This window comes from Helianthus annuus, chromosome 11 (genome assembly GCF_002127325.2).
Source record: "Helianthus annuus cultivar XRQ/B chromosome 11, HanXRQr2.0-SUNRISE, whole genome shotgun sequence".
NCBI lineage: Eukaryota > Viridiplantae > Streptophyta > Magnoliopsida > Asterales > Asteraceae > Helianthus > Helianthus annuus.
This window is the reverse complement of record NC_035443.2, coordinates 123,447,338-123,460,822: the sequence shown is the minus strand read 5'-3', so window position 1 is coordinate 123,460,822 and position 13,485 is coordinate 123,447,338. Positions and strand designations below refer to the sequence as shown.

The following is a 13,485-nucleotide window of genomic DNA, read 5'->3' as shown; positions in this document are numbered from 1 at the left end:
GGCTGTAACACCCCGTCTTTTCGAATGTCAAAGTCAAAGTCAAAGTCCAAGTCAACTTTGACTTCTTTGACTGTTAATGTTCTTTTTACTTTTGTATTATGTGGAGTAAGTGTTGTATAAATGAAATGATCAACATTTAATCAATACGACCGATTTACGACTGTGAATAGTAGGAAGTAACAATGCGATAAAGTTAATCAATCAATAATCAAACTAATCAATTCATCAATCAAACTCAAGACTCGAATTATGCGAACTCTGGTGTTATTATACGTGTGTGTGTGCCTTACGTGTTACTTGTGCGTGTTTATTTATATGTTTGGTGTGGTATTCAAGTGAATCAATAGAAAATCAAATTGAAACTCGAAAAGCAATCGAACTCAATCGAAACCGACATCGAAACGTGACTTACAGAAGATTGTATGTTAGATATAGTAGTTGGGACTGAAAGTAATTTGACTAGGAACACTATCGTATTCGTATCATCGTCCATCGAAATCGAAACATCGAAAATCGTCACGAAATACTCAAAGTGTGTCGCGGATCGAACAGGAGACATCCTGATCGAACAGGCTAGCCGATCGGCTAGCATCTTCCTAGCCGATCGAGCAGCCCATTCGATCGGAGCTCCTGGCCGATCGGCTGCCACTTTCCCCTTTTGGAGCCTATAAATAGGGCTGTCATTGTCACACTTTCCATTTTTGGAAAGCTCTGACCGAACCAGCCTTCTTCTTCACCTTTTCTCAGATTTCTCTCAACTCCGGTAAGTTTTCACTCTAATTCTTGTACGATTTTGACAATTGCATGATTCTACACCTTTCTATCTTTCAAAACTTGATTTCTAACCGTGAAATCACCAAGATCTAAGTGTTCTTGAGTGATGTCATCATGGTGTTCTTGAAGAACACCAAACTTTGGCCTCAATCAACCATGAATAGCTTAGATCTGACCGATTTCCACATAAACAAACTAAGATTCTTACAAATCTTAACATCATATGAATAAATTCCAACTTTCTTCAACCTTTTACACTCGAAGCCTTAAAATCGGTAGAAACGGAGCTTGAACCGGCTAACTAATCATTCTAACAGTTAAGAGGTTCAAGATTCGGGTTCTATTAACAAGGTTCACCGATTTCGGGTTAAACTCTAAACCGACGTTCCGAACCGTTCACCGGCCGGACTTGGGTGATTCCTGTCCAAGCCAAAGAAGCGAGTAGGGACGAAGGATATCATAGTTCAACTCGTTATCAAACTACCTCGATATGACAACAAGTGATCAAACAGCCAAGTGTTAGACGAAAGGCCGACCAGGTCAGAAATGTTGGCCGAACGGCTAGGCTGTTCGAACAGCCCAGCCGATCAGTCATGCCAGCCGATCGACCGGGCCAACCAATCGGCTAGCACATGGTCCCACACTTTCAATTTTTATGAAGTATACTATTGACGAAGTGATGTTCGATCGAATACGCTACTCGATTGGTAAACATTACTCTTCGGATCATGAGATACTATGCTTCAACACTTAATCGGTTTTACAACTCGTTCGTAGTATGGAATGCCAGCCTATCGAACAATCCGTTCGATCGAACGACATCCTGTTGAGCATCACTCTAAGGTTCCCAGCCGATCGATTAAGCCGGCCGATCGAACGGACCGTTCGATCGATCGACCTGAAAGGTAAGGACATTTTTGTGTTCTCATATACTACAACGAAAACTTTAAAAGTTCAAATCCTCAAACACAAACACACCAGAGGAAGAAACAATCCACTCGAATGGCCCAGCCGATCGAGCCTACCGGCCGATCGAACAGGACTGTCCAACCGGACATACCAGCCGACCGAACAGCCCGTTCGATCGAACCTGCCGTTCGATCGACCAGCCTATTCGATCCATTCACACTTGCCTTATCTTCCACGTTACTCATTGTTGTGCTATCGAACTATTCAGGCTAATCCTACTCTCAGCGCTCCCTTCAATCCACAAACAATCACTGTGAGTATACTCGATCCCTTTTTGCTTTTAGCACTTTTGGGTGTTACATACGTTGCTTATATCAAACACAAACGATCACACTACTCAAACTATTGAACGCTAACCAATATGCATGTATTACGTGACTTAATGAATGCTTGTTGATTGTGTTTACACATGGAATGCTGTCTACCTGCCTTAACGACGTAGTACTATAGTTTGGACTCAGCACCCGTTCACACGGGGGTTGTTGAGGACAATTACTTGCATGGATTACGGTGGTAATCATGTATTGCGAACCGTCTCGGACGGTTAACCCGCAGTCATTGGTATCGATAGGTCCATGTCGATAATTAACATGCTTCGTTTTCCTCTGTGTACGTGCTGGTTATGCGTAAACTATTTGAACTCTATATGCTATTATCAAACTTGTATGCTCACCTTTACATTTATGTATTGACTTTATTTTAACGTATGTGACAGGTGCTTAAGATGCTAGGATGCTTAGGTACGTGGTGATGAAATCGAGGCTAGGGAGTCTAGAAATAATAAACAATTGTCTATAATAATAATTGAATCTGAGTTGTCGGAACAGAATTTCTTGTTTGGATGATTATCTGTAATGACATGTTTGTTTATTCGGGATACGGTATGGGACGTATCTTTAACTGGATTATATAAATAGTTGTTATGGAAACTTCTGAACAATCTGTTTCGCTCAGTGCTGCGCCCCGATGATTCCGCCATCGGTTGGGGTGTGACAATACGAGTCTCACCATATGCATGAATGACCCTGTTGATTGATTCTTAAAAATCGTAAATTGGCCGCTAAGATATATGTGTCATACAAACCTATGTTACATGGTATACGTAAAACCTTGGACATGTCTAAATTACAGTTTTTATTTTTATTTTTTATCTCCAAACCCAACTTTTATCATCCTAGTCACACTATAAACATATTCTAACATTTATGGATGCATTATAACATGGTTTAATTAACAAAAACACCATTAGTTGACTAATCACCCAAATCAAGTATTAGGCCAAATTTGACTAGATGTTCCCAATTTCTTTGCATGCATGCTTTAATCCAAAATTTGATGATTAATGCGCTAGTAACTGCAACATACTAAATCACTTTTATTATTAAAGCACATGTTGTGGATTACCCCTATCCCATCACCATTCTTTTAACGCCCTCTCCATCTTCCCATTTGGATTTTAGAGCATTCACATCTCTTCTATTATTTTTACTCTATAGTTTTACTAAAAACAACTATATTTTCTCTTTTTTTTCAAATGAATAATATTTTTTATACTTTTATTATCATTAACTTTTCTCTCTCCTCCACTCACAACCACTTTCAAAATATATTAAAAAATTTTAGAGGGTGGAAATGTTCTCTCAAATTTACAAATAAACATTTTCTTTTTCTTCTACTCACAATTACTTCCAACCACCTACATTCATTTTTTATAACACAAAAAACTCTCACAGAATTTGGGGACAAATTGTGAATGCTCTTAGCCCCTTAATGCCCTCACCACAGATATTGCTAGTTGTTATTCCACTGCACTAAAGAAGTCAGGTTTAAACCCATTGTCAGATTTGTAATTAGAACCTGAATTGAGTACATCAAGCATGGCTGCAACAAGCTTCTCATCTTCATCTTCATTCCATTTTCTTTTATTTTTTCCTGGACCCCATTCAGAATCAAGTTGTGATTCCATATTTTCACACAACAAACAAATGTTATATAAATAATAGAACATTCAAATGCTATACAAGAATGGTTGACACAATTCAATTCGATGGACTTAGTGGCTAACTACTTAGTTGGTTATGGGTCAAAGGGGAAGGAATTGGCTGCAGAACGAGAAGCTATATAAAGGCTATACATTACCAAATTAGTAGGAACCGTTCAATAAGTTAACAACTCAACCAATGGATTCTGTAAGTCATCCATCCCACACTTAATTGGTTTTAATATAAAAGCTATACATTACCAAAGGGGGCTACTAAACGTACCCCCACTTGTTACTTTTTATACCTCCTTTCCATAAAATCACATTTACACTTGTCATGTTTACCCCCTAAACAAGTCATATTTTTTTAAAGTATTCTTTTTTGTTACAAAACAAATTCAAAAGTGTAAAAATATATTATAGACGTTTTTAAAAAAAATGTTTATTTTTATGTTTATTTAAAAAACCATATTTTTTTAAAAGGTTTTCAGATATTTTTTACACTTTCTCAAATAGTATTTTGATTATGTTTTCTTTTATTGAACATCTTTAGAAATTTCTAATAACGTTTTTCATATAAAAACAATAACAAAAAAAGTTTTGAATTTTCTTTTTGAAAAAGTCTACATTATATTTTTTCCTCGTCTAGTTTGTATTTTAAATGTCTTATATTTATTATTTTTAATATTTTAAAATGTTTTTATTTTATTTTGGAATGACTTGAAGTGGGTATCTGATGCGTGGTCGAAAACCGATGATTATTCGTAATTAAGGTTATGCTTTTACGTGACTTTTGGTTTCGAATGACCTACTTTTGATTACAAGAAAATCCACATATATTTTTGAAATTAACCAGTTTGATATATTTTTTAAATGAATAAGAAAAAAAAAATATTTGTGAATCAACCATATCCATTTGTTTTCCTTTAGAAAAGTGTTCACTTCGATCCAAGTCTTAAATGGGTTTTAATTATTTATAAACACGTCAAAAGTATTAAAAAATATAAAAGTAAGACCTTTAGAATGAATACAAACTAGACGAGGAAAAAACATAATATAGACTTTTTTTCAAAAAGAAAGTTCAAAACCTTTTTTATTATTTTTATAAGAAAAATGTTATTATTTATTTGTAAAGATGTTCAATAAAAAACATAATCAAAATACTATTTGAGAAAGTGTCTTAGAAACAATATATGAAAACTTTTAAAAACTATGATTTAAATAAAAATTAAAAAATAAATATTTAAAAAAATGTCAGTAATCTTTTTTTACACTTTTGAATTTGTTTTGTAACAAAAAGAATAGTTTTTAAAATGATGATTTGTATGGGGGTAAATATTAAAAGTTTTAGTGTGATTTTATAGAAAGGGGTATAAAAAGTAATAAGGGGGGTATATTTAGCCTACCCCTTACCAAATTAGATTAAGGTAAACCTGACTTCATGTCAATAGACAATTAGATTTAACTATATTTTGTTTCTGTTAAAAATATCAATAGAATATGGACTTCAATTACTTTCACTTGTACATAACCTTGATTTAAATTTGTTGCTGATTTGTGATGAGAACTGAGAAGGCTATTACATGAAGTCACTTATGATTGTTTCTACACACTTGGTTATGCTCTCGTTAAGGGTGTAAAGTGTAAACGAGCAACCAAAGAAACAAAGGATTACAACAAAGAACATACATTTTATGGTAAAGGTCCAACACCTGCAACCACAAGTGATAACACAACTTTAATCTGCAAAATTAATATAAAAACAAAAGATTCATTTTTTACGAAAAAAAATATGAGACTTTAGTTTCTTGCATACGATAGATAACCATAAATGACAAATCTTGGGCTTAAGAACCAGTGATACTACCGATTCTTGTTTGATGACAAAAATCAGAACGAACGAACTGGGTGAATTGAGGGGCGGTATATATAATCAAAATCAAAATCAAAATCCATTCCTTGTTTAGAGGATGTGAAAATCATATATGGATGGAAGGTAGGGATGAGCTCGATACCGAACCGGTACCGGAACCGAAAGTACCGGTACCGAAAATCCTCAAAAGTGGGTACCGGTACCGTAACGGACCGGTACCCGAAATGTCAAAAGTCGGTACCGAAAAGATACCCGGTTCGGTAAATTCGGTACCGGTACCGGTACCGGGTCCATTTTGCTCATCCCTAAAGGAAGGGGAGGGATAATCAGTAGGAGGAGGGCAAAATAGAGAAACGAACTTTTGTTGTGGAACGGAATGAAAAAAAAAAACAGGGGGTAAGCCTGGAATAGATTTCAGCGCGATTTTAGAAGGAATGGAATGAAGCATGTAATGGTTATTCCTTTCACATGGTCAACCAAACACTTTTTTTTATTACCCTTATTCCATTCCATCTAGTGATGCACAAATCGGGTTTTTTTTTTTAAACCGGTTCCGGGTATGGAACCGGGTTCGGGTAGGAACGGGTTTTACAAAATCGGGTTTTTTTAAAAACCGGGTCGGGTCCGGGTTTTCTACCAAAAATGTATACCCTATATACCCGGGTTCGGGTAGGGTTCAGGTCGGGTTTTATAAAACCCGGGTATTATAATACCCTATTTCCGGGTTCGGGTATTCATCGGGTAGGGTTCGGGTATGCATCGGGTTGGGAAAAACCTGCACCGGATATTAAAAAAACCCGACCGGGTATTAGTGCTTCTTTATATGTTTTAGTGGATGGTGCTTATTGAAATTTTAATGACATTTCTAAATTTAAATTCGATAGTGCTAAATCGATGGAATAGTCCTGATTTGAATTCTTTTGGATTACATAAACAACAATATATTTTATTTGCTATGTTATGTTTTAACCAAGTTCCATCAATTTTTCATTTTTTTGTATTAGACAAACACCAATGGATCTTTCCATACATGGGAATAATGACCAAATACTTCAAATATCATTAAAAACCTAATAATTAAAGAAGATTACATCAAAGTGCATACATAATTTTGTTAAATCATAAGAACTAGAAGTCTTAATACTTGAAAACATAGATAAAATAACATAGATAAAAAACATAGATAGGACTTGAATCGTCTTCGCTTCTTGATCTTCTTCTTTTTGGTCGTCTTCGTTTTTTGATCGTCTTCGGAAGTGACGAATGCTAAAAAATCCTATGCAATATATCTCCCGAACTCGCTACTTGGGGTGTTACCACGAGCTCGTTTAACATTGTCACTTCGCAAAGTATTAAACAAACAAATTTTTAAATTTCTATTATGGCTTGTTGAACTACCACTAGAAGAACCCGCATTTTCATAAGCTTGATGAACCTGTGAACTTAATTGACCATATTTAGATTTAGCGTAGTAAACATCAAACAACTTTTCAAATTGTTTGTTAAAACTTGCTATATAACCGGGTATAAAAAAATCCAGTTTCGGGTATTTATAAAACCCGGTTCCGGGTATTTATAAAAACCGGGCTTCGGGTATAAACCAGGTATAAAAAAACCCGGTTCCGGGTTCGGGTTTTAGATCAAATATGAATGCCCGGTCCCTACCCTATGGGTAGGGTCGGGTTCGGGTTCGGGTATAGAAAACCCGGTTTTTTTAATACCCGGTTCCGGATTTTTTTTCCGGGTCCGGGTTAGGGTTTTTTGTGCACCACTAATTTCATCCTCCATTACCTCATACCATATACTACCTTAAGGTGGGTGGGGTCCACTCCCTCTACCGGTCACATGGGAACACACACGCATTTAGTTATTTTTTCTTTTATTTAATTATACATTAAACTACAAGGTAATAGTTAAAGAATGGGTTAGTAGCACATATTGTCTACGTGGTACGTGATTATGCCATTTTTAGTTAAACCAAAACACATTATTATCTAAAACATTATACATCAATCTTGACTCTAACTAGTATTAAACCCTCGCGTTGCGGCGGGGACATAAAACCGTGCCAAGTTGCATCAATGCTATACCCCTGCTAACGACCACCAACACTTGAAAAAATCGTAAAACAAAATAAATAAAAAATGGAAAGTAACACTGAGCGAAACGTAGACGTAAAATCATTGAACTATACATGCAAAAATTAGACTGAAACATAAAACATAAAAAAGAATAACAAAGTCGATATAGGACCTGCGAGTTGCGGTGAACCTATTAAACAGAAAAAAAATAGACGTAAAAATATTGAAGCACATACACACGCTGCGTCGTGTATGGAAACGAATAGAATTTCAAAAAGATAAAATCAATATGTATTACAAAAATACATACATGATTTAAGCAAGTAATAAAATAAAAATAAAGAAATCATAAAATAAATAATAATAGAAATAAAGATAACAATAAAATATAATATTTCATGGCCCACAACTAAATTTTTTTGAAAAACTCCTCAAACATAACATACAATACATTTATGCTCATAAAATTTGTAGAACACATGGTCTTATCATCTAACGCCCATTACCCATGTGACATGCTTTATGTACTTTTGAGTTTTAAGCATTTAACTTAAATTTCTTGATCGTCTATTTGTATATGAAAATAAAAATGTAATGTACGATAAGTATAAACATATTTGAGCGTAAATGTATCACATAACATGTATTAGCCAAACCAAAATAAACTAACATTTGCATAAAAACTATTATTCTAACAAGACTAAACGACTAAAAATGACAACAAAAAGACATAAACACCACTCGCAATCATCACATGATAGTCACGTGACATTTTCATGGACCAAAATATATCACATTATATAACCATACCATAAGGACAATTCATTCAAGAAAACTCCATATTTTCTTCAACATACAAAAACTAAAGAAAACCTCAATACTTACAACAAGCTGCACAAAAACATAAATCTATACATGGTTAAAGATAATCTCCAGCTCCTCTCCATTAAACAAACATAAACCTCACCCCAACAAATAAAAACACACACCCCACATCAGGGTCGTTCAATACAAAATCAATTTAATTAAAGAACTCCAAGAACCACATAAACACTTGTCCTATTCTTTAAATGTGATATATAAGACCGTTATCTAACCACATAACCACATCACTTTCCTGTCCCATTCTCTGCTTAAAATTGGTTATGTATTGAATGCACCCCATATATATGCATAAAAAAAAAGCTAACCATACGTATCACTACTACCGGTCTAAAGTTTGCATTTTCCACACCCCTTTTGTTGAATTAGAATCCATGATCTTTACAACTTTTTGTTTAGGATGTCGATGACTCCTAACACACGGTGGTTGACCAGAATCGTCTGCCCTCGTTACATCAACTTTGACGATATGGTGGTCAGAAGTACCTTTTGATGATAAAACCATATATGAACCCGGAACAAACTTGTAGGGAGAATCAGGCGACACCAATATGTAATCTACCCTAGTACCATATTTGCACGTACCCTGCACGTCTGCATTAGATCGTTAAAGTTATTATTGTTAATATTCACAAAATAAACAGGAGCCGTAATAGACATAGATTCTTAAGATTTATACTTTGGCCTTTGGCGATAATGACTACAGATTCGCATTCGCCTGCGCAATCCTTGGCATCGGTGTACTGTTTGTTCTTTAAGTACTTCATCACTTCAACTTTTGGTGTCGGTTTTCCCATTTCTTCATAGTACTGAAAGAACATGAACGGGTTGATTTGAGTTGTGTTTAATTCCAAACGGCTCAAATCAAATTACGAAAACAAGAACGGGTCAAACCTGGCCCGTTTGACCCGATTGATGGATCTTTACGAACCTTAACAATGTCGGTCCATCTTTCGGGGGAGTAGTCTGTTTCGTCAAGAGAGTTGATACCTCCGGCTAAGATGTGTGGTCTCTCATTAGACTCGATTATTGCGTTTATTTGTTTCATTCGCCAATTCTCGTCAAGATGATCAAGAAGGGTGCAATGAAAATCAACTTCTCCAGTTTGGGGGACATCAATTGTCGCCTTTAAAACATTCCTGCATCCGTTTGAATAACCCGTTAAATTATGTTTTTAGTGCATACAACCTTCTAAAATCATTTCACTCGTAGTTATTAAGTTTCCGAAGTTTGGACAAAAAGACTTGATTCGTTTTAAAAACACAATCCAGCCTGACCCGCCCACTTTGACCTAAAAAGTCAACCCAGATGTAATCTAACGGCAACTATTGTCTTTAACTAAACTAATCAATCACATGTTTTAATCTCATAATAAAATATTTTCAGTTTTCTTCTAATTCTTTCTTACATATAAAAAAAAATAAAACTTATGTTGAACAAAACCTATGGGATAGGTCGGATCAATGTAAATTTAACTAAATGTAACTATCATAGTTGTTAATGGCGAATAACGGCAAATAGTGATAAGGTACCTATATGCTACATAGCGAATGACGATAAATAGCGGGGGGCTATTTTATAAATAGCGATACACTAGAAATTTTTTTTTTAAATCTTATATGTATATTATATCAAAATACCCTGGTATATATGCTATTTTACATGTGTATTTAACAAAAACCTAAAATCCAGCTATATTTAATTGCTAGTCATATTAAAAATAAAAATAAAAAATAAAGGGCCGCTATTCTCGCTATCCATCGCTACAATCCTAATAGCGACACTAGACCTATACGCTATGTAGCGCGCTATATCGATCGCTACGATCGCTATTGACAACTATGGTAACCATCAAAAAAGACCTATGTCAGCATTATTAAGAAGAGTGTAAACAATACAGACTCTTTATTTACAAATTATCATGCCAAACCCGGAACTAATTGGGTCAATTCCATCCACATAAAGACAACCATGAAGTCATGGACCACAAAAAATAATGTCAATTCATTACTAAAGATCTTCATATTTCAGCATCACACTGTGAAAAAAATAAATGACATTCATACATAAATGGAACATGATTGAACGCTTGGCATGTACATATTGGGTCAATATCATAAAAAACCACTATACTTTCTTACTTTTTACAAAAAAAAAAAAAAAAAAAAAACATCAACGTTATTTGGTATATTAACCTCTCTCAACTTGTAAAAATACACGAAAAAGTCACTAAACTAATTGTTGTATATTAAAGTTCCTAAACTTGTCTAAAATGCACGTACTTTTGAATTTATTTAAAAATAATGACTTGTTAACTCTTAGATTGGTTAACATAAGGTGGTATAATTTAATATTTATTTTTTTGTAAAAATATTGGATGACACGTTATCAAATTTTGATCAAGTTAAGAGTTAACAAGTCATTATATTAAAATTAATAGTTTAGTGACTTTTTTGGTGTAGTTTTTACAAGTTTGGGGACTATAGTATATCAACATTAAGTTAAGGAACTTTCTCTGAAAATAAGAAAGTTTATCGGTTTTTTTTAACAATGTTAACCTTGGATATATTTTAATTAATGTTAGGGTTTTAGTAGGAATCAAGAGGTTAAATTTTCAATCACATACCCCCCCCCCCCCCAAATGTGTTTATTTAGCGGGTCCCATCTTGAATCAAGTAAGATGTGCCAAACACGTTGACTATTTAACATGTCGATGAAGATGAAGTATAATCTAAGTTGATTCATATTCATGTAAATAGAATTAAATTGCTTGGTAACATATGTTATCTGTTTGAAGAACTATACCTATGTGGAGGATCTATTTATGGCTTTTCACAATTAGTGAACTTTTGTACTATTATGCCCTATCCCTTGAGGAATTCTATTACCCTTTGCTTCTTTTCAAAAGAGGTGTCATGGGGTCCCCTCAATAGAATCCATGATTCAACCCAAACATTCATTATTAAAAATTAATTATTAAAAAAATGAGAAGAAGATTACTTTAAACAACATTGATGCTAAAAAGAAACCATGCAATAATCAAAAGAATAATTCTTTAACTCAATTTATGTATTAAAAGATACTATGTCACACTCAATAATCAATTGTAACAAAACACTAGGTAGTCAAAGGTGCAAGGCGTGTAAAAAGCACACGCCTTGAGACAAAAAAAAAATGCAATAAAAAAATATATAATATATATATCATATGCATAGAAACTTAATACTGCTCTCCAAAAAAAAACAACTTAATATAATTAGCAATTAAAATCATCCAACTAATATCAAAATGTTTAAAAAAAACCTTTCAAAAATCATCCAATTAAATAAAAATCCAAGCAGTTGTTGATGTTGATTGTTTTAACTTTTAACATACTATAATAATTTAGGAAACTAACTGTACTCTTAATAACTAGTTTTGCTAAAGCTAATATCACACTGATTATTCAGATGATTTTTGTTCTTATTTATAAAAAAAAAATGCACAACCAAACACCACAATACTGAAGTAAAGGATGAAACTCAAACCTGAAATCAGAATCATCAAAAATCTTCTGAACCTTGGATCGTTTAATCGGCCATTTCGACAAAACCGCATTACCAAATTCCGGTGCCCAACTCTCAGCAAAAACATAATGCATACCCAAAGCAGCAGCCAAATCAGACAATGGCTTCATATCCTTTTCTTCTTCAGCTTTCACATCCTGTAAAGCCAATATATCTGCATCCAATTCTCTCAAAACCTCAAGAACCGTCTTCGTGGACCGACACTCCCCCCTTTGACTTTCTAACTCCCTTGAACAAAAACTGTTGTTTGACCTCAAAACACCCTTTCCTTTCAAAACCTTGCTTATACCTCTAGAACCACTAGTTTTCAAACTCGGGTTGGTTTCGGTTTCATCTCTAACAAAGCTCAACTGCCCACTTCGCCTTAACGAGATTTCGTTATCGGGTAAATTAATAGACACCCTCAGCTTTGACTTTGCAAACTTCTGCTGTTTTGACTCTTTTAACAAACTTTCTGAACTACTACTAACTGAACTTGAATGCAATGGTGATTGTTTTAATATACTTTTGGGCCTATCAACCATTGATTTTGACTTTATATTAGAGCAAGAAACTGAATAATCAGAGGCTACCTTTGTGTAATCTTGATCATCTTCAAAAAGGTCAAAGCTTGAACCTTTTTTGGTCAACTCTGGAACTGCTGGTGCCATGGAGAACAAAGCTGCATTAAAAGTTGCAATTCGAATTGGGGTTTCGGATTTTGAGACACCTGTTTGGTTATTTGGGTGAATTGTGGCTGACCCATTTGGATTTGATGAATCTTGACCCATAAAGTTTGACTTTTTAAGCCTTTTGATGGTGATTTTGGGCTTTGTACGGCGGCGCACCGGCCACCGGAAGAGTCGCCGGAGTTTTATGTTGAAAAGGTTGAACATTTTTTGGAAAAAAGATTTTACCCAATTGAGGGTTTGGTTTCTTTTTGTATAATTTGTGATCTAGAAAGGTGAATTGGGTTGAGAGTAATAAAGATTGAAGAAGCGGTTTTTGGTGTGTGTGTGTGTGTGTGTTTAGGGGTTTTATGAGTTTTGTTTTTGTGAGGATTTTAGGAAGGTTTGATGTTTGTTTAGTAGTGAGAAGCATTTAATAAAGGAGGGGTTTTCTAGGATATCGGAAACAAGTTGGTGACATTTGGCAATAATTAGAAGGTACTCTATGTGAACTTCTTTTCTTGCTTTCATACTTTGTTAGATTAGGAGGATTTTAAAAAAATAATAAATGATTTTGCCTTTAGGATACAAGGGACGGAACCTGTCGGAACCCGTTCATCATCATATAATAGGTCGACACCTCATCGTTTCCAAGGGGTATCCGTCGGGACTCGCTCTCCTACGTCGATTTCCTATGAACCTGCCCCATGTG

At 34.7% G+C, this 13,485-nt stretch overlaps 1 protein-coding gene across 1 annotated transcript; it reads right to left on the bottom strand.

Moving 5' to 3' along the window:
* Positions 1-8,503: 8,503 nt before the first annotated feature.
* On the bottom strand, positions 8,504-13,222 carry LOC110890380. The gene is made up of 4 exons (XM_022137980.2): positions 12,088-13,222; positions 9,492-9,699; positions 9,240-9,369; positions 8,504-9,154 (listed from the first exon to the last, which is right to left on the bottom strand). The coding sequence occupies exons 1-4, from the start codon at positions 12,999-13,001 to the stop codon at positions 8,883-8,885; spliced, it is 1,524 nt and encodes a 507-aa protein (XP_021993672.1). The 5' UTR covers positions 13,002-13,222; the 3' UTR covers positions 8,504-8,882.
* Positions 13,223-13,485: the final 263 nt, after the last annotated feature.

Excerpts from the sequence above, each read along its gene's own strand:
- LOC110890380 (XM_022137980.2), bottom strand. The coding sequence starts at position 13,001 with ATGTTCAACCTTTTCAACATAAAACTCCGGCGACTCTTCCGGTGGCCG. Across the intron at positions 9,700-12,087 it reads TTTGATGATTCTGATTTCAG|GAATGTTTTAAAGGCGACAA; the intron begins GTTTGAGTTTCA and ends AAACGGATGCAG. Across the intron at positions 9,155-9,239 it reads CATTATCGCCAAAGGCCAAA|ACGTGCAGGGTACGTGCAAA; the intron begins GTATAAATCTTA and ends GATCTAATGCAG.